The 22,404-nt window shown below is 59.9% G+C and overlaps 2 protein-coding genes across 12 annotated transcripts; one reads left to right on the forward strand and one right to left on the reverse strand.

Moving 5' to 3' along the window:
• Positions 1-385: 385 nt before the first annotated feature.
• POMT1 (protein O-mannosyltransferase 1) lies at positions 386-15,488 on the forward strand. 6 transcript variants are annotated; one of them, XM_022578409.2, is made up of 20 exons: positions 388-525; positions 1,320-1,471; positions 2,553-2,659; positions 2,826-2,876; positions 3,425-3,571; positions 4,352-4,463; positions 4,825-4,890; positions 4,976-5,069; positions 5,212-5,367; positions 6,155-6,285; positions 6,616-6,711; positions 7,804-7,896; positions 9,209-9,305; positions 10,680-10,772; positions 10,998-11,118; positions 11,430-11,527; positions 12,082-12,195; positions 12,915-13,041; positions 13,825-14,002; positions 14,668-15,488. In XM_022578409.2, the coding sequence occupies exons 2-20, from the start codon at positions 1,350-1,352 to the stop codon at positions 14,840-14,842; spliced, it is 2,178 nt and encodes a 725-aa protein (XP_022434117.1). In that variant the 5' UTR covers positions 388-525; positions 1,320-1,349; the 3' UTR covers positions 14,843-15,488. The 6 variants fall into 6 exon arrangements, with proteins under 6 accessions (XP_022434114.1, XP_022434117.1, XP_030617437.1 ...); XM_030761577.2 differs by lacking the exon at positions 388-525 and adding an exon at positions 675-692; XM_022578406.3 differs by having other exon boundaries at positions 386-525; positions 13,825-14,783.
• On the reverse strand, positions 15,485-21,252 carry UCK1 (uridine-cytidine kinase 1). Of its 6 annotated transcripts, XM_089913918.1 has the most exons (8): positions 21,024-21,232; positions 20,479-20,638; positions 19,514-19,610; positions 19,225-19,367; positions 19,041-19,135; positions 17,849-17,952; positions 17,262-17,310; positions 16,634-16,748 (listed from the first exon to the last, which is right to left on the reverse strand). In XM_089913918.1, the coding sequence occupies exons 1-7, from the start codon at positions 21,129-21,131 to the stop codon at positions 17,289-17,291; spliced, it is 729 nt and encodes a 242-aa protein (XP_089770044.1). In that variant the 5' UTR covers positions 21,132-21,232; the 3' UTR covers positions 16,634-16,748; positions 17,262-17,288. The 6 variants fall into 6 exon arrangements, 5 of the variants coding, with proteins under 5 accessions (XP_089770043.1, XP_022434126.1, XP_089770042.1 ...); XM_089913917.1 differs by lacking the exon at positions 17,849-17,952 and having other exon boundaries at positions 15,485-16,748; positions 21,051-21,227; XM_022578418.3 differs by lacking the exon at positions 17,849-17,952 and having other exon boundaries at positions 15,485-16,748; positions 21,024-21,224.
• Positions 21,253-22,404: the final 1,152 nt, after the last annotated feature.

Genomic DNA, 22,404 nt, shown 5'->3' on the forward strand with positions numbered 1-22,404 from the left:
TTCGTGCCGGTTAACGGTCCGGGTCACTCCCTTGACTTGGGGCCGTGTCCCGCTGCAGAGCAGGCTCGGCTGGGCCGCGCGGGCCGGAGGGTGGGGGGCACCGCCGGGGCAGGGGGTGGACCCTGCCCGCCTCCACCTGCGCGCGCGTCCGCGCCACACTGAGCGAAATGCCCATACGGTCCCACTGTGTCGTCTTAAAAAGACAGACGTGTGTCTAGTGTGCCCAGGAACCCTGGGTTGCCCAGCCGTGAATCACAGACTGCAGATGGTCCGCTGCACACCCTTCGAGTCCGGGTCTGGGCTCGCCCAGTGCGCAAGCGCGCCGCTCTCGCCCAGTGCGCACGCGCGCTTCACCCCCGGCGGGCCCCGCAGGCGCGGCGAATCGAGCGTCGAGCGGGCTAGTGGGCGGCGAAGAGTGCCGAGCGGCCTCGTCCCCGGCGGTCCGCGCCCCAGCCCGCGGCCCTCAGGCGTCCGAGGCGTGGCCCGGCGCGGGGAGCGGCTCTGAGGGGACTGGAAGAAACGCGAGTACGTTTGGGGCGCTTTGGACCAGAGCCCAGGCGGAAGCGGGAGAGTCAGTGCGGAACGCGCGTGCGCGGTCTGTGGGGAACTGTGGCGGGGGGCGGCAGGTCTTGCCTGGCCCGGGGGTGGGGCCGGGGCAGGTGTGCCGGGGGAAGGGGGCGTCCGAGGCGCAGGTGAAACCTTCGGGAAAGATAGCGGCCTGCGGGAGAGAAAGGGGAGTGCCGGGAAGAGGAGTGGGGGCCTCCCAGGGCAGACAGAGTCTCTGGAGAGAAGGGGGTGCTCAGGGCAGATGTAGCTGCAGGGAGAGAAGCGGGCCTCCAGGGTAGATGTAGCCTTGAGGATAGAAGGGGACCGCCGAAGGCCAGATGCAGCTTTGATGCGGGAAAGGCGGTACCCAAGGCAGATGCAGCCTTAAGAAAAGTGGAGCCTCGGGGGAGGAAACGGGGTTGCCCAGTGCAGATGCGCCCTCGGGGTGAGAAAGGGGGCACCCAGGGGACGGTGCTGGCCCGCGACGGGAGGGGAGGGGAGGGGAGGATCTTGGCGCAGAGGTGGAGGCTCTGAGCCTCAGGGGGTGGAGGTCACCGCGCTGTAAGCTGGCCACACTGCCTAGGTGGGGAGGGGCCAGGAGGCCGTCTCATTGACCGGAAGTGCCCAGCAGGTGTTGGTGGAGTGAGTGAATATTGAGTCCTCAGATTCCCACCTCGGTTGACCGCTCGTGAAAGCAGGGTCTTGTCACAGCGTGTTTCGAGCCTTCAGGGGGCCACCTGTGTTCTGATGACAACTCTTCCCTGCTTTTCCAGGGCATCCTCCCCGGCTCGCTTTCCTACAAGATGTTGGGATTTTTGCAGCGCCCTGTGGTGGTGACAGCTGACATCAACTTGAATGTCGTGGCTCTGACCGCGGTGGGGTTGCTGAGCCGACTATGGCAGCTTGCCTATCCAAGGGCCGTGGTGTAAGCCAGGCAACTCCATTTTGGGTGCATCGGAAGGAACTGTAATTTGTTCAGTGCATTGGTGACAGGAAGTGCCTTTTTGAACAGCGTAAATGGGAGAGTAAAATTCCGGGCTTCCTGGTGATGGGTGTCTTTGGCAGTTAGAGGAGAGACCAGCTTGTCCCCAGGACAGCCCCTGCAGAGGCCACCTGTTTGGTCTTGCCCCGTAGGTCAGTAGTAGGTGCAGTAGCCTTGGGTGACCTTTGACAGTCTGGAGAGTGGAGGGCTGAAGATTGAGGAATTTGGAAGTGAGTCCTCACTGATACTAGCGTGTGTTCTTTGTTGTAATGGGAAATGATTGCTGTTATTATTAAAGGGCTGTTCATTATCTGATTAATACATGTGTTCCTTTTCACTTAACTTTTTATTATGGCAAATGTCAAACAGATACAAACATACAGAGACTGGTATATTCATCACCCAGCTTCAACAGTTACCAGCTCATAGCCAACCCCTTCCCTGCAGTGGGTTTTTTTGAAGCACATCATAAACACTGTGTTTCATTTGTAAACAATTCAGTATCTATCTCTAAAAGATCAGGATTCTTAAAAATCACGTGACCGCGGTGGCATCATCACACCTAACAAGTTGCCGGCAGTTCCTTAATGTCAGTGAAAGTCCCTGATTGAAAGAGGTTTGCTGCGGCTGGCGCCTGCATGCCTCCCTTTTACACCTGTTCTGTCGGGTCACCAGGTCTGATTCCGACTCTTAGCTGCAGGCACGCTGGTGGACAGGCAGACTAGCTTTGCGTTCAGGAGGCCTTTTGGAGACTGGCTCACAGTACACCCTAAACCCAAACGTAGGGAGAGAAATAGAACCTGTGTCAGGAAAGCCTCCTGAATGCCCAACTTCCGTGGGGCGTTTCCCTTCCTGTCCTTATGGATGTGTGATGCTGCACAGGTGTCTTCATAGTTGGGGCAAAAGTCTGACCTTTGCTGGTCACTCTCCAAAGTCCTTTGGAGACACAGGTGTGCATTTATCCTCATGCCTTTTGTGTACGGTTAAGGTTTCCAGTTGACTATAACATGGGTTTGCTTTGCAGTTTTGATGAAGTATATTATGGGCAGTACATCTCTTTTTACATGAAGCGGATCTTCTTTTTCGATGGCAGTGGACCACCGTTTGGCCACATGCTGCTGGCCTTGGGAGGTAGGATTCATTAGTAAGAGAGGTGGCCCTTTAACACTTACAGGTGAAATTTCTTCAGGGCAGAAGCGGTGTCTTCTTTATTTTTGTTCCCTTATTGACTGCCGCAGTTTGGTGCTTCAGAAATATTTGGTGAACAGGATGGTTACTGATTAATCTTCTGTTTTAGGTTATTTAGGAGGATTTGATGGTAACTTTTTGTGGAACAGAATTGGAGCAGGTAAAATATTTTCGTTTCCCTTATTAACTTGCATATATTAGATTGGAGAGGTCGTAGCTTTCATAGGGATTAACAGCTATGGTTTATTCATCTGAATCCAAGGTATGATAAATGTTTGGGTACAAGTGAAAGATTTTCAAAAAGTCCGGTAAATTCCTTAGTGTTTAGTTACAGTAAGTATTTCATCCCTGGTTTTTGGTACGCATAGCATGCTCGCCGTATGTGGCATCTGATTGCCGTTATCTTTTGTACGTATAAGTGTTATGTGTTGCCACAGTGTTTTTGGAAATAGATGGGGTAAACTTATAAATAAGGATTAACTCATTTCAGAGTCCTCGGCATCACTCCCGTACTTCCTGAGAACTGGCCCTTGGCCACTCGGAGCTTCTTTCAAGGCCCCTGCCCGTGGCCTGCACACTCCATCCCTGATGGGGCCCCCAGCCTTGCGTTGTAGTCTGTGAGCCTGGTAGTCTGTGTGAAAAGACACTGCAGTGTAGGGAGGTGGTGTGTGCGCAGTGCTCTCAGCCCCGCTGTGGTTGCTCTTCCAGAATACAGCACCAACGTGCCCGTGTGGTCCCTGCGCCTGCTGCCGGCCCTCGCAGGGGCCCTGTCGGTGCCCATGGCCTACCAGATCGTGTGGGAGCTCGGCTTCTCTCACTGTGCTGCCGTGGGGGCCGCTCTTCTGATTCTGATCGGTAAGGCCTGGTGGGGCGCAGGGAAGATCCCAGCGCCAGCCCTTGTTTATGTCTGTGCGGCCCCGGAGGGCTCAGGGTTTAGTAGACGTGACCCCTGCAGTGTCTGCTCGCAGGACGGAAGGACGCACATCCAGTGTGTCCAGATTGGACTCTGGGAGTCACCCCACTCCCAGGCCGGGGGATTGTGGAGCTGTGTGTGCAGACTGTGACGTCATGGAGGTGCAGCCGTGTGTAGCGGGGCTGCCCCAAACGATACTCCTACGCGCGCCCTCCATGAGCACCTCCCCCTGCAACCAAGTCTGTCCTTGAACGAGAAGCTACCCCGTACTCCCACCTCCCAGGCCTTGACCAGTGGAGATGGACTCAGGAATTTGTGGGTATTCCTCAGAAGGGATCTCTTGGCCCAGGTCTATGAACAAATGACATTAAGTCAGATGAAAATAAAAAGAATTCATGTCTGCTGAGTGACGACCCTAACTGGGCCCCTGTGCCCACAGAGTGTTAGAACGTCCAGGCGGCCTGCAGAATCTGTATTTCTTTTCTCAGAAGAGGAAAACGAAGGCTCGGGGAGGGCAGTGACTTCCCCAGAGTCCCCCAGGTCTCGGGAGGCTTGATTCACACCTCAGAAGTGGCCTTCGTGGCTCCGGGGCGTGTCCCCTTCCAGCCACCCCGAGCCCTAACTTGCCACCCTCACGCTCTGGGACGTTTGGCAAGGGCGCTTTCTTGTGGACATTTGCCCTCACTGCCCAGCACCTGACGCGCGTGCCGTTTCCCCGACAGAGAACGCTCTGATCACTCAGTCGAGGCTGATGCTTTTGGAATCAGCGTTGATATTTTTCAACCTGTTGGCCGTGCTGTCTTACCTGAAGTTCTCCAACTCCCAGAAACACGGGTACGGAAAATGGGACGTGCTCTTCTAGTTACTAAGAAAGAGGAGTCCGGGGGGGGTTGGTCGACCTGAGCAGGTCTGATGCCTTTCCACGCACGGGAGCCGCCCCAGGCACCTCGACTGGCTCTTGGCTGACTTTACAAATAATCCTCATCTTTCTATAACTCAAACTAACTGGAAAGATGTTCTGGCCAAAAAGGAAAATTCTGTCAGGACTGGCTGCTCTCTGGGGAGACGAGGAGTCATTTCCTTGTACCCGGAGCTTGGTGCAGCCAGCTGACCCCGAGATCTCTGAGGAGGGCACCTTCTCTGGCCTTTGGGAGACATTCTGATCTCCCAGCTCGGCTTCTGTGCTTTGCTCCAGGCCCTTCTCTCCGAGCTGGTGGTTTTGGTTGGTACTGACGGGTGTGGCCTGCGCCTGTGCAGTCGGGTGAGTTTGCTTCACGGGGCTGGGGCAGCAGCCATGTCCCCCGTGCTTGTCTCGTCTTAACTTTCTCTCTGTTGTGTCCCTTCAGCATCAAATATGTGGGTGTGTTCACATACTTACTGGTGCTTGGGGTTGCCGCTGTCCACGCCTGGCACCTGATAGGAGACCAGACGCTGTCAAACGTAGGTGCTGACGTCCTGGGCAGGGCGGGGCTGGCCCTGGGGGGTCGGGGGGCAGGGAGCTCCTGATGACAGGCCTCGGAGGGGGACAGACCTGGGCCCGCCTTCCCCAAAGCAGGGGTGACGTCCCCTCCATCTCTGGCAGGTCCGTGTGCTCTGTCACCTGCTCGCCCGAGCGGTGGCCCTGTTGGTCATCCCCGTCCTCGTGTACCTGCTGTTCTTCTATGTCCACCTGCTGCTGCTCTGCCGCTCCGGGCCCCACGACCAAATCATGTCCAGTGCTTTCCAGGCCAGCTTGGAGGTAAAAGTGACACCCCAGCCATCCTAGAAAGAAGGCCACACTAGACTCAGAGTTTTCTTACGAAACACCGCAAGTGGGCCTTAGAGGAAAAACCAAAACGAGAAGTGAGGCATCGCTTCACTACTACACGAATTCTGAACGTGCTGAAGGTGTAGGAGGGAACGAGGGGTCCGCTCTCTGCAGTGTGACCTGCTGGGCAGGTGCCAGGCTGCACAGGACAAACGCGACTCTGGCATTCACTCAAGTAACTTTGCGAAAATAATAAAATGCTCCAATTGTGGTGTCAGCAAGGTAGACTCTGAAGTCGGACAGACCTGCTCGTAAGGGCCGGCTCTGCTGACAGCCAGCTCTGTGTGTCTGGGGAAATTTCTTCACTCACCCAAATCCCAGAGTTAGACGGACATAATTGCTCTTATCACGGGATGCCTGTAAGAAGTAAATACAGACTAATGGGGGGGATTCCCTGGTAGTCCAGTGGTTAGGACTCTGCGCTTTCACTGCTGGGGCCCGGGTTCAACCCGTAGCGGGAGAGCAGAGATCCTGCAAGCCACAAGGACGAGCGGGGAGGGGCTAGGTGAGCGCCTGGCCCAGGGCAGCCTCCGGTCGGTGGTCATACAGCGTAACATGTCAGGATTATATCACATGCAGCCGTAGCTAATTGTGAGATACAGTGATAACTGCCCCCACCCGGAATACACCCCGGCTGTCTGGCGGAGGGGCTGGCGGAGGTGTCACGCTCTCGCTTTCTCTCTCCCTCTCACCGGCCACCCCTTTGCTCCTGTCTCAGGGGGGACTGGCGCGGATCACACAAGGCCAGCCCCTGGAGGTGGCCTACGGTTCCCAGGTCACTCTGAAGAACGCCTTTGGCCAACCCGTGCCCTGCTGGCTTCATTCCCACCAGAGCACCTACCCCGTGATGTAAGGAAAGTGACGTTTTTAATTCGAAGGTTATAACATGTTTTGTTTTTTCACATTTTTGCTCTTACCAACTCTCATTTTCTGTGAGTAAGTTTGCGAGACAAAAAAGAAACTGAGCCCTCAGGTCCCGGTTATCGACGAGACTAGTTATTTCTGCGTGTAAAACCACTAGAGGGACTGGCACTGCCTGGGCTCACGTCTTCAGCCCCGCTGGGACGTGAGTGGATCTGGACAGCTCGCTGGGTGGTGTCTGTAGGGACCTTGGTGGGGGGTAGGGGGAGGCCGCGGGCCCCTTGGTGCCCCACCCGCAGATGTACCCTCTTCTCGCAGATACGAGAATGGCCGCGGCAGCTCCCACCAGCAGCAGGTGACCTGCTACCCCTTCAAGGATGTCAACAACTGGTGGATTGTAAAGGACCCCGGGAGGTGAGTACAGGTCCGGGGACACCTCGCCTTGGTCCCGGCCTCCTCTCTGTCCATGCTCCGTCCGCGAAGCCTTGGGACCGGCTCTGTGCCGGGCAGCCCGCGGTCCAGGACTTAGGGGCCCAGCATCTCCTCCGGCTGTTGCCAGGGGTGTCCCGACTCTCCCCACCCCGTGGTCTGCCCCCACTCCCCGCCGCCCTGCAGACGCCCGCCTTCCTGCCATCATCCCCACCTCCAGTCCCAGCCAGTCCTGTTGGTTCTGCCGTCAGGGTGTCCGTCTCCCCCATTGGTCTGTTTCCACGCCTACCTCCCCGATACCCACAGCCCCCCCAGGTGTCAGGTCAGGCTCCTGCTCAAACCCCTCCCTGAGCTCCGAGCTCCACGGCCCTTAGAACGGATCCAGTCCCCAACTGGTCTGCAGGGCCGCGCCCTCCGGCTCCAGCCCCACTCCCCTCGCAGCGCTCACCCTGTCCCTCATTTCTGCAGGGAGGCAGGCTTCTGCCACAGGCTCTGCACCGCTGTCCCCGCAGCCTGGAAGGGTCCCACCAGGGCCTCTTACTCAGCACCTGAAAGTCAGCTCCTCTGGGACGCTGCCTGGCCGCCTCCCAGGCTCCCCCACCTTCCCCGCTGTCAGCATCCCGTTGGCTTCCGCGTGTCCGCTGTCCGGCTGCCCACACGTTTGCTCCCTGGTTCCCACTCAGTGCAGTAACTTGAGGGTGGTGGCCACGTCCGTCTGGCTCCGCCAGATGCTCAGCTCCCAGCCGTGGGGCAGGGTCTGATAGGCCCTTGCCACTTTCACCAAGCGAACGTGGAGCCACAGTCTGTTAGAAGGATTTCGGGGCAGGTGCGGGCATTCGTAGCAGGTATGGCGCAGTTGCGGTCAGTGTGAAGGTGGCTACTAGTGGGGCCACGCCAGGAAGCTTGGAAAGTGACCTGAGGTCTCAGAAGAGAGTTAAATAAAACATACGCGCTGCGTTTTCACACGCGTTCACCTCATACAAGGAACACGGTGACAGGGCGGCTGTGCGATTCCACGTTGCGCGAGCGAGGACTGGGGCCCCTGCCGCCCGTGAGCGCAGCTACACTTTCTTCCAGGCACCAGCTGGTGGTGAACAACCCCCCGAGGCCCGTGCGGCACGGCGACATCGTGCAGCTGGTGCACGGGATGACCACCCGCCTCCTCAACACGTGAGTCCCCTCCTCTGTTCAGAGCAGAGCGTGACCGCTGCTGTGCGCCACTGCCTCTGGCCTGGCTCTGCCCTCGATGTCGGGGGGCAGGGGACCCCTAGTGGTGGTCGCAGGGTAGGGGGAGAGCCTTAGTGATCTGAGTGGGACAGCAGCCTCCCACCTGTCCTGCAGGGGGGGCCGGGGTGACGGGCCGGGGTGACGAGGAGAGTCCTGCCTGGAATGAAGTGTGGGCGTCCTTGCAGATTGGGGACCCGCGGGAAGGAGAAGTGAGTTCAGGAAGGATCTCAGCTGGGAGATGGAGTCAGGAACCCTCCCTGGCTTGACCTCTGGGCAGCCTCGGCATATTGACGGGCCCGGGCCGCCTCTGCTCTCCTTCCACCCGGCCTCTCGGGCCATCTCGTGGGTCTCAGTGACCCCACACTCGCGCCCCAGCCCCGGCCTCCCCGCTGGATGCCTGGGCTCTCTGCCTCCCCTTCTGATTCCCGGGGAAGGAGCCGGCTGCTCAGTCCTGATCCTCTTCTCCCACCCCTGTAGTCGCTGTGTCGGGAAATCCACGAAGGTTGCTTCCTTCTCTCTGCAGGCCCAGCCCCGCCCAGGCCCCGTTCCCTTTGTCCTGCGATGCTGGGACAAAGTTGCTGGCCCCCTGGGGCCTTCAGTTGCTCTGTCTGCCTGGAATGTTCTTCAACTCAGATCCCCCCACACACACCCCACCCTGTGGCCCACTCGCTCACTTCATTCAGGTGTCAGCTGAGATGTCCCCGCAGCAAAAGCGTTGCTGTGTGCTGTGCCTGCCCTGGTTGGGTGTCATTCGTAGCACTCACAGGGCCTGCGCTCATGACTGACTTCCTGCTCGCTTCAGGGTCCCCAGCTCCTCTGCGGGACCTCGCGTAGAGTCTGGTTAAGCGCGGTTTCCGAGTGCGTGGGCGAGGGGAGCCGGGGTTTCTGGGCGTGTTGTCCTCCAATAGTAGTCATGGCGCCCCAGCCATTTCCGGGAACTGACCTCAGGCTGCTGCCGGCTGGCCGGGTGAGCTCCCGGGCTCAGCCCGTCCTCTGAAAGGGGGATGACAGGCCCCACGGTTTGGATGGATGTCTGCCAGATTCCCCCAGAGATGTCACGATTGCAGAATCTCTGCCCTCTCGTGTTTGATTTATCGCCCAGCTCCTACGTGCTGCATCCTTGGAGTGGCAACCGTGGTGCTTGAAGGCTGAGCTGCTTTGTTTCCTGAAAAGCATTTTTTTTCCCGTAAAAGCACAGTGGGCGCCTTTCAGAGGAGCTCGGGAAGCCCCTCGGCAGCGCTGTTTGGTTTTCCAGGCACGACGTCGCGGCCCCCCTGAGCCCTCACTCCCAGGAGGTGTCCTGCTACATCGACTACAATGTCTCCATGCCCGCCCAGAACCTCTGGAGGCTGGTGAGTCTAACCCCAGCGACCGTGCGCGCTGGCAGCAGCCCGTTCCAAGCCGCCCCTTAGGACAAGTGACTGCCTGTTCTACGGAAAGGGGGAACTGGGTAGTTTTTTTCTATCAGAGGAAGGAGCTTATGGTACGATGGACGGGTGGGCACTCCGTATGGGGCTCACGTGGCACTGCTGGCAGAAGGTCCCTCCCACTGTTTGGCCTCCAAACCAGTGCCTCTTTTGTCAACCCTCACCAGGGATTAAGAAGGGTTTCCCTGGGGACAGGCAGGGCCATCTGGGGGTTGATTCCTGGCACTGCCCTCCTAGGCCCTGGGCCTGTGGTCAGGCAGTGCCCTGGGCAAAGTGGCAGGAGGAAGGTTCTGTCACTGGGCCATCGGACCGTCTGAAGTCAGGGACACGCATGAGAAGCGCAGCGGCGGTGCAGTGGCTGCACTGGGCTAACCTCCCGGGGAGCCGGGCTCCCCCTCAGCCCCCACGGGCTGCACGCCTGTAGCACCGGCCCCCCGCCGGGTTCTCGATGGTGTGAGGCCAGGCGCTGCTGGCCCTCTGCGAAACCAGGGGCCGGGGAGGCCGCCTCTGTCTCTGTGCTGACGCTCTGTGCCGCACGCGGGTGCCTGTGCCTCTGTCCCCTCCCGCAGTGCTCCTCTGATGTGAGTCCTTGCACCAGCCCCTCACCACCGGGATTCTCCTGGAGGCCCCGCCCACTCCCCTTGCTGCGAAGGCCCATTGCCGATCCTTTCCTGCTCCTCAGCCCCTCTGGTGGCACTTCGAGCCCCACACGCCCCTGTTTCCAGGAACTGAAGCTCTGGGAACAGGCAGAGAGGACGGCTGACCGGAGGGTGAGGCCCGGCCTGGCCTCCTCGTCCCGTCCTCACTTAGCCCCTCGGGTTCTTTCTTGTCAGTAGCTACATGACTTCCCGGGGTCATCGCCAGGCTCCAGTAAGTTAAATATGGCAGCGCCAAGCTCTTCAGACGTTAGTTTTCTATTACCCAGCGTCAGGAGTGCCCCGTAAGGGCATCTTTTCAGGGACAGTCTCTGACCTTCCTTTGCGCCATCTTTGTGCACCATCAGGCGTTGCAGAAGCTCAAGGGTGAGCATCCGTCTTTAAGTCCCCACTGAAAAGGCTGCCCTGTGCAGTCTCTGGAGGAGGGCAGTGTCCCCTTCCCCCTGACCACCCCCCTCCAGCACCTTGCACAGGCGTCAGCAATAAAGTTGATGGCACCGTCTGGGATCAGCCGTCAGCTCCCCTTGGGGGACTGTCCCCTCGTATCAGACCATGTCAGTCTCACTGTGGTGACTGGTCTTCGGTTTTACACTTAAGGAAATTTGAAAAAGAGTGAAATAACGGACCAGACCTGCTTTTACAGGACATCGTGAACAGAGAGTCGGACACGGACGTCTGGAAGACCATCTTGTCAGAGGTCCGGTTTGTGCACGTGAACACCTCAGCCATCCTCAAGGTCAGTTGATGCCGCCTCCCACGGTCCTGCCAGGTGGGACAGAATGACGTGTTGCGGGAGTGGTGAGGGCCCTCTGTGACTGCTCAGAACCAAACCCTACTGTGACGCTCCCCAGAGGAGAGCCGGCCGCCCTTGTCAGCTGCTGGCCAAGTGACCGGGGTGGGGTGCCCCGGGGCCAGGCTGAGCCGGGCCCTCCCTCACACCCTCCCCACTTCTCTTCGCCAGCTGAGCGGGGCGCCCCTCCCGGACTGGGGCTTTCGGCAGCTGGAGGTGGTCGGGGAGCAGCTGTCCCGGGGCTACCACGGGAGCACGGTGTGGAGCGTGGAGGAACACCGCTACGGCAGGAGTGAGCCCCGGCCGCGTGGGAGGGGCCGCGTGCGCTCCGTGCTCCGCTGCAGACCCTCGCCCTCCCCCTGTAGCTGGAGCGGTGATAGGACGCGGGGTGGGGGCGGGTGTCCCTGGAAGGCAGGGCGAGCCGAGCTTTCTGACTCGAAGGATGCTGAGCGGGTGGGTGGGCCGTGTGCTGTGGGGAAGCCGCGTGGAGTGGCGCGCTCTGACTGGGTCCTGGCGGGTTGTTTGAAAAGCAGCTGCAGCTGCCACTGGGAGCTCCCTTACCTGGTTGTGCTTGTATCTTGTGGGTTCCGGTGTGTCTGCCAGGCCAGGAGCAGAAGGAGAGGGAACTGGAGCTCCACTCCCCTACGCAGACGGACGTCAGCAGAAACCTCAGCTTCATGGCCAGATTCTCGGAGCTGCAGGTGACAGGCGGGCGGGGGGGTGGGCGACCTTGCCCACTGGGTGCTGGCTCCTCGCCAGGGAAGGCACTGCAGTCTGTAGAACTCCCGCCTGCCCAGTGTCAGCCTTTAAACTGGGACCTGACTCGGCAGGGAGGGAGCATTTCCCTCTGTCCACTCTAAGTACATGCCTGGCACTGTCGGTCCCCTGCCTCCTGGCTGTCCTGCCTTGTGGCTTTGCCGGCAGGAACAGTCAGGAGCCAAGGAGACTGTGCAGCAGAGTGACACTGCACGCAGGTCCGGGCAGGACGGGCCACGGTCAACACGGTGCAGCCCCAGAGAAAGCACCCTTAGTGCCCAGTCCCATCCCTTAAACAGACGGGGCGACTGGAGCCCGGGGGTAGGCGCCTCCTGGGCTCGTCAGCCCGTTGCGCTGCCTCTGCGGCATGATCTAGAGGAACTTGAGGTCGGACGCCCACGTGAGAGGGACAGCGGTTTACCTTGCCCCCTGGCAGACCCCTGAGCGATGAAGGCGGCTGGCTGTCCGTGTGACTCCCAGCGGCCTCTGCTTTCCGCAGTGGCGGTTGCTGACAGTGAGAAGCGACGATTCCGAACACAAATACAGCTCCACGCCGCTGGACTGGGTCATGCTAGACACCAGCATCGCCTACTGGCTGCACCCCAGGACCAGTGTGAGCAGAGCGTCTGTGCGGCAGAGCTGTCTTGCGCCTGAGAGTTCTGTGATGTTAAGAGCAGCTGTTGCATCCGACCAAGTCCCAGCCTTCCTGCGCTTCCCTAACAAAAGCCTGGGACTTGTTTTTAGTGCTTTGGCAGCTCGAGGCCAGAGCTCCCCTGAGGTGCCAAGGAGTCGGGTCCTAGCTTGTCCACAGGCCGAGGGAAACCAGGCTTGGTGGCTGCGGTGGGAGCGCATGGCTCCCCTTCTCTGGCAGATGTGGTTTTCAAAACAGCCCTGCTTGATTTCCCGCGTGGCACATGGCATCTGGGCCAGTCAGTGCTCTGTTTCCCTGTACATCGCCTCTCTTCACCTGGGAGAGCAAACGCAGCGCGTAGCGGGTGCCCAGTAATTACCCGCTGGGGGGGGGGGGGGTATGTGCTCAAGATGCTCACCCTTTTCCTCCCCCCCGGAAGTGGGGGGCCACGGCTCGCTGAGAAGCGGGGTCTGAGATGAGCGGGTCCTTAGCGCCCTGCAGCTCTGCATCAGCCCCCTGGGAGCAGCTCTGTTGTCAGAACAGAATCCCGTCTACTCCTGGTTCTCAGTTTCAGCTTACGGAGCTGAGAACCTTCGCACGTCCGTCCCGGCAGCGAGGGCGGAGGGTGTGGTGGGTGCCCGTGTCTGCTCTGGGCTGTGGCGTCTTGGCTGAGGTGACAGGGTCTCTCTGTGCGCCCGCAGGCACAGATCCACCTGCTCGGAAACATCGTGATCTGGGCCTCGGCCAGCCTCGCCACCCTGGTGTATGCCCTGCTCTTCATCTGGTACCTGTTCAGACGCCGAAGAAGAGTCTGCGACCTCCCTGAGGGTCCGTGCAGCTGCCCACACGTGTCTCACGCCCCCTCCTTCTGGTTCTGACGGGAGCTCCTTGTGCTTCGGGTGTCAGCCCGGCCGCACCAGCAAGCAGGGCCTTGAGGCCACCTCTTTGTTTCTGCCTCGAGGGAACTTCTGTCTCTTCCCCAGAGACAGAATGTTGCAGTCCAGTCCCCGCATCGCCTTCAAGGCTTCTCCGGGGACGTGCAGGTGTCGGGCAGGAATTGCCTGACACCCTGGAAGTGGCTGATGGGACAGAGGCGCCAGCGGGCTCTTAGTCAAGGGTGGTGGTTTGCAAGGACAGAGACCCCATTCAGACCATCCTGAAACAGGAAAGGAGCAAACACCCAGGGCAGGGCCGGGCCCCGAAGGCCGTCAGGGGCAGGGAGGCGCCTTCTCTGGGCTCAGCTCCGAGCTGGTCATTCTCTCCACCGACTCCCGGCTCTCCTGGGCGGGTGCACGGGTCCAGCCCCTCCACTGCTCCCTGAGTAGTGAGACCCAGCTCGGAATCTCCGGGTGAGCCAAGGCCAGCGGGCAGTCGGGAATAAGCTGGGCCTGGCCCCCAGGAAGCTGGCTTTCTCAGGAAGGGGACGGTAGTACCAGCAGGAAGTTACAGGAGGTTCTTAGGACACAGTCTGTCCTTCCTCCAGAAATGTGGGAAGGCCGGGAGGGGACACAGAGAAATCAGCTGGAGCTCGCGTGTACCTTGTGCTGGACCGCTGGGAGCTTCCCAGCTGGACCGTCAGCAGCGCCGGCTCGAGATGACCTTTTCCCTCAGATTGCTGGCTGCGCTGGGCGCTGGCCGGTGCTCTGTGCGCCGGGGGCTGGGCCGTGAACTACGTGCCCTTCTTCATGATGGAGAAGACGCTGTTCCTCTACCACTACCTGCCCGCGCTCACCTTCCAGATCCTGCTGCTTCCTGTGGTCTTGGAGCACATCAGCGACCACCTGTGCAGGTATGGGGCCTTGGCAGCCACGCCCCCCTGGGGGTACGGGTCCAGGGGCGTCTTGAATGGCGATTCCAGTGTGATGCAGATGGGGTTAGGATCACAAGCAAGGCTCTGCAGGGGTTCAGAGGATGAAGCTAACGAAGGCTGCCGGGAGAGGAAGGTGGCTGATGTGCACGGGAGATGGGGAAGGCCCTTTGGGCCCGGAGAGCGCCAGGAGCAAAGAGAAGGAGAGGGAAACATGGGGCGTGACCCGGAGCAGCCGGTGGTTCGTGGCCGGACTGCGTGGTGCATGGCAGAGATAAACCAGGAAGCTTTGTAAACCGGAGCGAGTTCGGGAGGCCAGGGCAGAGGGGGAGCCCTCCCTCTTTGGTCCCCAGGAGCCTTGTAGTACGTCAGGAGGGCTGCACTGTGCTCACGGGGGGTTCGGGGGCAATACCCCGGCATCCAACCTTAGATGGAGCAGAAGCTGTGGAATTCTGGAAGCAGAGCGAGTGAGGAGGGTGGGGCTTAGCACATCGGGCAGGACGTGGTGAGGGCTGATGGTCAGGCAGGGGGTGGCCGGAGGAAGGAAAGGCCGGGGTAGGTGACCACATGGGCGACGGATGCCCAGAGGACATCGTGGTGGGGAGGGGCCGGCCTCCCCACGCCCGTGCTCTGCCCTGGGCCGGCAGGTCCCAGCTCCAGAGGAGCCTCTTCGGCGCGCTGGTCGTGGCATGGTTTGCCTCTGCCTGTCATGTGTCCAACACGCTGCGCCCGCTAACCTACGGGGACAGGTCACTCTCACCCAGCGAACTCAAGGCCCTTCGCTGGAAAGACAGCTGGGATATCCTGATCCGGAAATACTAGTAGGATGCGGACACAGTGACAGACGGCAGGGCCGGGTCAGGACAAAGTAGAACCGTCTTTTATGAGCATGTTTACTTCTGACAACGCAGAGTGGCTCTGAGCTTGGTAGAGACTCAGGCTCGGCAGGGATTCTGTTCTGGTTTCGCTGTTGAAACAGTCCTCTGACGAGCACCTCGTTTTGAGCAAAGTCTGTTTTCCCCCGGACCATAAAGATCAACGCCCTCCATGTCTGCTGACTCCTAGGAGCCCCATGAACTAGCTGAGTGTGGAGCGGCCGGCGTGGGGCTCCTGTCGGCCTAGATGGAGGCAGGGAGGGGCCGGCTCGGGGCGAACCAGACTTGCTGTCAGAGGCTGGTGGTGGGCTTTGGCTGACTGGCCCGCTGACCTGCTGACCCCGTGAGGCCGCGGGGAGCCACCCTCACGGCTCAGGGGCACACGAGCTATTGCAACGCCGGCCTGAGGAGGTTGTGCAAGGCTGGCCGTTCCTCCTCGCCATCGCTGACTCTTTAACCGCTGCCCGGAGAGCCTGCCGAGAGGTGTGTGAGCGACTAGCCTCTTAACCGCCAGGGTTTGTGTCACCCGTACATTTCCTCGTCCTGAATTTGCCTTTTCTTAATGTAATTAAAAAGGGACAAAGTGGCATTCATATTTGGTATTATTTATTGGATCTCTCTCCGAAAGGGCACAGTAAGTTTGACAAAACTTTCACAGTCATCAGAAACCAGCCACCGTGCTCAGCTGAGCTCAACTGATGTCTCTGTGTAACCACAGTTAGAACTCGACAGCTGGTGGCTTTTACAGAAACAGCCACGTGGGAGGGAGGACAAACGAGGACAAGACCATGACTGCTTGTGAGGCGCGGACGCTGCGTGAGCACAGGAGACCGGCCACCTTTGGGCCGCGGCATCTGCTCACGCCTCTCTGGTCCACACACGCCTTGACTGGAGGTGACGTGCCCTTGACCTGGCCGAGGGCGACACCAGGAAAGACCTGTCCAGACAGCAGCCTGGGCTCAGGGGCCCTGAGTAGGCCTGCGTGAGGACGCTGTGCCCGCCAGAAGGCAGACCCCCAAGCAGGCGGACTCGGGCTGGGCAAGCGGGGGCCCCGCCTGTGCTTGGTGCTGGTTAAGGGAAAGCTTGCTCCCCAGGGCTCCCTCCTGGCTCTGCCTTCCGAGCACAGGCCGGAAGGAAGGAAGCCTGTCTACGGCCCCTCGTGTACCAGGTCAGTGTGTACCAGGAGCACAACCCTGCTGGTGGGTCATGATGTTGGGTTACTAGGTCACAGCGAGCATGGTGTCAGGAGACGGACTAAAACAGAAAACATGTGGTTGTATAACACATAAAAAGGAAGAGAGTTACCTCTTCACACTTTTCAGTTACACGTGTGTGAACCAGATCACACTAGTCTCTCTTGCTGTGGGTTCACCGTCAAAATCACAGCGTCCGGGCTATTTCTTCAACGTTCCCCAAATATGTGACTCGCTCACCACAGGTTCTGTGGCGTTTCTCAGTAACTAAAGAGACCTTTAAGCCTCTGTGATGTGAGGAAGCAGGTGGAAAGGTCAGGGCTGCCTGCAGACATCCTGTCAGACCCAGTCTGAATAACTCGTCCAGGTTTCCTGAATTAGCGAGTGACGCCTGGACTCCAGCACCACCCCGGCCACGGTTGTGTGTTTAGGGGCAGGGGGGCATCTCTGGACCCGCGGGAGCCGAGCACCCCACTCCTCAGTGCGGCCTGCTGCTGGACTCCAGGTGCGACCGTTTGCCAGAGGTCAGCACTGCGGGGTGGTCTCCCGGCTCAGGAAACGTCCTCTTGTAGCTGCGCCCGTTGGACCCTCCGCGATGCCACTTGCAGATGTCGCCATTGAGGATGTCTTGGATGTGCTGCACGATAAGGTTGATGGCCACTGCAGCAGAGACAGACAGAGCTGGGTCAGCTGCCCCCACTCTCCATCGCGACACGCCGGGAGGGATGCCCACCCAGCGCCAACCTGGCGTTACTGGTGAAGCACACAGTTTTTCCTCCCTGAAGCATCTGTGTGGCGCTGAGTCTCAGCAGACAGACAAGTGCACGCTGGGGCCTGAGCACAATAAAACCTACCTGGCTCGGTCGGCGAGGGTTTCTGTTAACTAACTCTGGTTAAGATACCTTCTGCTAATGAGTGACTCCCTGTCAGTTTTCCATATATATATATTTTTTTCCCACCAGCTTCCCGGAGATATAATTGACATAATGCATTGTGTCAGTTTAACGTGTACAATGTGTTAACTGTTTTTCCAAGTACATTTGAAACCTGTGCCACAGATGTACACAGACAGGCCTCACGCGCTGGGGGTGTCTCAGTAACCACGACAGGATGGGTAGTGCCTGCTTCATGGTCCTGGGAGGAGTGGGGGCAGCCGGCAGGCCTGGTCCTTACCCATATTGTCAACCCCTCGAGGGATTATCACATCAGCGTACTTCTTCGTCTGCAAGGCAAGAAAAGGAAAGTCTCGTAAGGATCTGTCCCCCAGATGGTTTCAGCTTGCTTGGGGCTAGATGCAGGGAAGCAAGCCCGGGCCCATCATGGCAGATGTGGGGGCAGGGATTCAGGGTATCTGTCAACCAGGTGAGAGACGGTGACCCCAGAAGTGAGGGAAGGTGAGCTGAGACAAGCTCTAACAGCACTTGTCTCCCAGCGTCTCTGAGATGCTTGTCTCTCATGAGCACTGCTATAGGAGCCAGTTCTCTGTGCTGACCACCTGGTTCTCTGGGCCGAGTGAAGCGGGGCACCCTCCCACTACACACAGGGTTCTTGACCCTGTGAGAGCAGGGCTGCGCTGCACGCGAGGACCTGCTCCCCTTCCTTCCCCGCCCCTCATCTGCTCCCACGCCGAGGAACTCACTCCCTGTTGGGCACCCTGTGGCACCACCGAGGAGGGGCCCCAACCACATGCTGCTGAGGGCGCCGAATCTGAAGCAGCGGAGGGAGGCAAGGGAGGAAACGGTCTGGGCCCAGAGACAGACCTGCAGACCGCTCCGTGTTGCCAGCGTGTGGACGCGGGCCAAGGAGGCCTGTCACACAGAGTAGCCACAGGGGCGGGCGGGACCAAGTCCTGGGGCAGCTGTGTCTGCAGGCGATGGAGACCCACGGGAGACGTGAGCGCGAGAGGGCCAGGGCTGCCTCCCGTGGGGCTGTGGACAGTGGGCTGCGGGGGGCAGGAGGGGTGGAGCCCAGCAAAGAGCTGAGAAAGGTCTTCCCTTCGGGGACGCGGGGTACACGGCTAGCTCGTCAACTCGCTGTGTGGCTACAGATAAAGGGGAGGGAGAGACGGAGGGTCCGGCCCAGAGTGGTCCTGATTCCACCCAGGGGCACCCAGTCACATCTGGAGTCTGGAGTTTTACCGTAAACGACCTCCTTTGCCAAATGTCTTTCTGTAAATAAGAGAGACTGCAAAACAGTCAATTTACTTTTCTGATCACTTTCCAGAAACTTTAGAGAACATGAATGTAAAATAAAAAATGTTTTCTTGAAATAGCAGAAACAGAACTCCTTCGTCCTGTTTATCTAAAGCAGGAATCCTGGCTCTAATTCCTTTGTGCCTCATTTTTCCCTTTAAGAAGCAAAATATTGTTCAATTCCCTTTTAAATCCTTATGCAAGTCCTATCTAGTGACAGTGAAGACTGTGAGATGGAGGAAGACAGATGGCCACAAGCAGTGAATTCCTCCTCTATAGGCCGGCCAGCCTTCCAGTGCCAGCCAAAGGCAGCCCAGAGAAACACACGGCACGGATGAAGTTTCTGAGCACCTACTGTGTGCCAGACACCACTTTGGCAGCCAACAGACAAAAATCCCTGCCCCTGTGGAGGCCACCGTTCTAAGGGGGGGGGGAGGAAATGCACAGCGTGGGTCAGGGGAGAAGCAGCGCCCTGGAGAAACGCAGACAGGCCAGGAGGGAGGTGGTGCCGGTGCCAGGGGTGAAGCCTGTGGGGAGGGGCCGGCCGGCGAGGAGGAGGCAGTGGGGAAGGGGTGATGGGGAGAACAGAGGACACATTCACAGCTGAGAACGGCTCCTCGGGAACGTGGGTACAAGAAGCTAACTTCTCCATTTATACAGCAGACCACGTCCATCCGTGGCTTGGCTCTCACAGAACGGGGCACCGGGGGTCCTTCTGAAGAGGGAGAAAGGAGGTCCCCAAGCAAGCGGAAGGCGGTACCGGCAGGCAGAACTCCTCGAAGGCCGGCTTGACGAAGGTAGTGTACTGCATCAGGATCTGCTCCAGCTCCCGGCCACGGCGCACGTCCCGGAGAACTGTGGCGACAGGAGCAGGGTGGGGCCTTCAGACCCCCGGGACCCGTGGCCGGGCCGGCCAGGGGCAGAGAGGCCCGCGTCCGCCTTACCTCTTCGCGACAGCCTGACATCAGGGTCAGTGTCCACAAAGAGTCGCAGGTGGAACATGTCCCGGATCTCCTGGCTGTAGAAGACCAGGATGCCCTCGAACAGGACCACATCTGCGGGGAAGACCACCGTGGTCTCCGCCAACCTGCAGGGTGAGACCAGGAAGGGGCCCTGCCGTCAGCTTCAGTCCGCGGCTGTGGACTCCGTGCTGGGGACAGATCGTGGTGGCGGGGGGGTGTCCTCACCAGCCCCCAGCGCACAGCCCTCTCCTCCCAGGAACCACCTGCTCACCTTGAGTGGGTCACAAAATCATAGATTGGGACCTCGACCGTTTTGCCCTCCACAATGTTTTTCAGAGTCCTGTGCATCAAATCGTTATCAAAAGCACCTGCAGGGATGGAACAAAAGGCAAGACAAGCCTGTGTCCTGGTGCTGGGGACCGCAGGGGACTCGCTCTGCCTTGGGGTCAGCACAGCTGGGTGCTGCTGCTACCAGTGACCCTAAGGAACAGCTGGACTGGGAGCTGCCCCCTACAGTTTACATTTGCAGGGCCCTCTGCAAACCACAGGGTGGACCTGTCCTCGCTGCCCTTGGGCAGTGCCACCACCCAGGAATCAGCCAGCCCTGGGAGGGAGGTGGGCTAGGCGTCTGCTTCTTTCTATTTCTGGGAAATAACACAGACTGACGCTTCTCAGACCTTCTTCCCATGTGCCCCCTGGAAAGGAATGAACATGGGAGCCAGCCACTGGGTGGAATCTTCTAGTAGCAGCAGGGAGGGGCAGCCTGGCTGTTCCTCCTCATCCACCCCATCTCCACCTGTTCCCCCGGCCCCCGAGCTGACCAGGAAACAGAGCTTCAAGGCCTCTGGTTCTTGTTTACCCACTGCTTCCACTGCTGGCCTCTCGAGGACTCTGCCCCAGGGCAGGTGGCGGAATGAAAGGCCACAGTGGATGCGGTCTGTGCAGAGCACCCTTAACGTGGGAAGACGCATGGCGTTCTCCGTGACCATAGTCGTGGAAGAGAAGCGGTTCTGAAGGCCCTTCTGAGGCGCAGACTCCCTGACTGGCTCCAGGGGAGCCTGGAGCTCCGGCAGGGCCACCCAGGGCCCAGAGAGCGCGGGAAAGACGCTCCACCGCGGGTTATCTGCGTGATTTCACGGAACCGCTTAGGTCTCCTGCTGTCCAGGTCCAACCCTGGACCCAGTCTCCGTGGTCTGCCCTCCTTCCCCACTCCCTCCCCACCCTCAGGGTCTCTACCTGGATGGTCGAAATTGTACTGTCCCTTCAAGGCCTTGGCCTTCTGTTCCGTGGTCAGGACCTTATAGAACCTGTCTTGACTCAGGATGACCAACTTCCGCTGCCGGTGGTCTACTTCATTCTGTCCCAGCAGCTCCATGATCTTCTCGCACACAGTTGACTGGGAACACACAAACAGGATCCCCGCCTGGAGACGCTCACCCTGACCCACGAGCTCCAACGGGCCGGCCAGTGACAGCCCAGCCAGTGACGGGTGGGGCTGCGCTTGGCGGGAAGGCCTCGGGGCACTGGCAGGGGCAGCGCGGACCTGGAGGCCACGAGAGGCCAGGCCCGCGGGAGGCTTGCGGGGGGGCCCCCGAGGTCCAGCGCCCCGCTCCCCGCTCCCCGCCTGCACCCCGGCCTAAGCTTGGCCAGCCGTGGCCGCAGCCCACGCCCGGGAGGGGGCACCTCGGCAGCCAGGGGCTGGGGTCTGTCTCTGGACGGAGGCCGGAGTCCCAGGGGGCCAGCGTGACACTCAGGCCCCGCCGCGCCGCCCAGCCCCTTACCTTGCCGCTCGCGGTACCGCCGCTCACCCCGATCAAGAAGGGCCGCTGGTGAGGACGGTCGGCCTCGTGCGCGGCGCCCTCGCAGTCGCCGCCTCCAGCCGAAGCCATCTCCAGCGCCGCCCGCCCGCATCGGCTTCCCAGCTCACGCAGCCTCCCCCGAACCTGCCGGCCCGCCCCGGCGCAAAGGTCGGAGACGCCCCCCCGGAGCCCCACTTCCGGGAGGCGAGCGGCGCGGTGGGAGCGGGGGTGCAGGCGCGCGCGGGGCACCGCGAGAGTTGTAGTCCCTGGCGTCTGTGGGCGCCGCGCATGCGTGGGCTGGGCCGATGCTCCGGGAGGCTGCGGAGGCAGCTGGACCGGCTGCGGCGATGCCCGGTTTTTTTTCTGCTGCAAAGGACAGAAGCAACTCAATATCGCAACTGGCTGCAGGAGTCTCCAGACGCTGGGCGGCCTCCGGGAAGGTTCCCTCCAGACACACCTCCTCTGACTGGGGCTGTCGGAATGATCCCCCGGGACTGCAGGACCGGGGTGGGGACGTGGGCCAGCGCCCGCACCGGCAAGTCAGACTCCTGAGCCCTGTGACCCGGGTCGGAAGCTGGAACGGGTTCAGCCTCCTCGCGTGCGGTCACCCCGAGAGCGCGCTGTCACCTATGCACCTGCCCCTTGTTCCCCGCCCCTGCCTTCACCTCCCGGGTCCCACGCCTCTTGCCTGGGCACAACCTTAGCGCTGCCTCGGCTCACCCCCACTCCAGCCCAGCCTCCACGCTGGCCACCCGAGTTTCCTGACACTGCCCTGATCGTGTCACCCACCCATTTCCCCGCTAGAGCCTCAGTGCTGCCTCCAGCACAAGTTCCTGGCCTCCTCAACCTTCCCAGGACGTGGTGGGCAGAAGTCATGGAATGACTTTTTAGACTCAGCATTAGACAGGGTGTGAGCCAAGAAGACAGAGGCCCTGTCTGCTGGATTCCACCTGTACCCCCAGTACCCGGCAGAGAGGAGGCAAACACCGACCTGTTCCAACTGCATGTTTCCCCAAGGCATCAGGTCTCTCTTTGCAGGTCTAGCTCCTAATGCATTGTGAGCACTCCATGAATATTTGATGACGTTGAAATATGATGCAGGAGAGACTAATGCGCAGACATCTGGCGAAGTCACTGTTTATGCAACTTCAGAGGCCTTAACCCACCTCAGGAAGGGTTACAGGATGGTTCTTCTGATGGGGGGGTGGGGAGAGGGTACAAGGGAACTTGGGCCTCCTGAGCCCTGTGGACCTGGACAGAGGGAAGCTGAGGAGGGAGCGGCTGGATGGGCATGAGAAAGCCACCCCCTACCTGAGAGGAACTTACGCAGAAGCTCAAAACAGGGAGGGCCGTTCACACATTC

Source organism: Delphinapterus leucas, chromosome 6 (assembly GCF_059928025.1).
Source record: "Delphinapterus leucas isolate spDelLeu-1000000601 "Yukka" chromosome 6, BTC_Dleu_Yukka2, whole genome shotgun sequence".
In the NCBI taxonomy this organism is placed as follows: domain Eukaryota; kingdom Metazoa; phylum Chordata; class Mammalia; order Artiodactyla; family Monodontidae; genus Delphinapterus; species Delphinapterus leucas.

What these genes read in the sequence shown, in the direction of transcription:
- POMT1 (XM_022578406.3), top strand. Translation starts at nt 1,350, where the DNA reads ATGTTGGGATTTTTGCAGCGCCCTGTGGTGGTGACAGCTGACATCAAC. An exon ending in GAGACCAGACGCTGTCAAAC is followed by an intron (nt 5,070 to 5,211) that starts GTAGGTGCTGAC and finishes CATCTCTGGCAG; the next exon opens with GTCCGTGTGCTCTGTCACCT. An exon ending in CAGAGCACCTACCCCGTGAT is followed by an intron (nt 6,286 to 6,615) that starts GTAAGGAAAGTG and finishes CTCTTCTCGCAG; the next exon opens with ATACGAGAATGGCCGCGGCA.
- UCK1 (XM_089913915.1), bottom strand. Translation starts at nt 21,131, where the DNA reads ATGGCTTCGGCTGGAGGCGGCGACTGCGAGGGCGCCGCGCACGAGGCC. An exon ending in GTACAATTTCGACCATCCAG is followed by an intron (nt 19,611 to 20,478) that starts GTAGAGACCCTG and finishes CCATCCCTGCAG; the next exon opens with GTGCTTTTGATAACGATTTG. An exon ending in TCGAGGAGTTCTGCCTGCCG is followed by an intron (nt 17,953 to 19,040) that starts GTACCGCCTTCC and finishes CATCGCCTGCAG; the next exon opens with ACACAGCTGCCCCAGGACTT.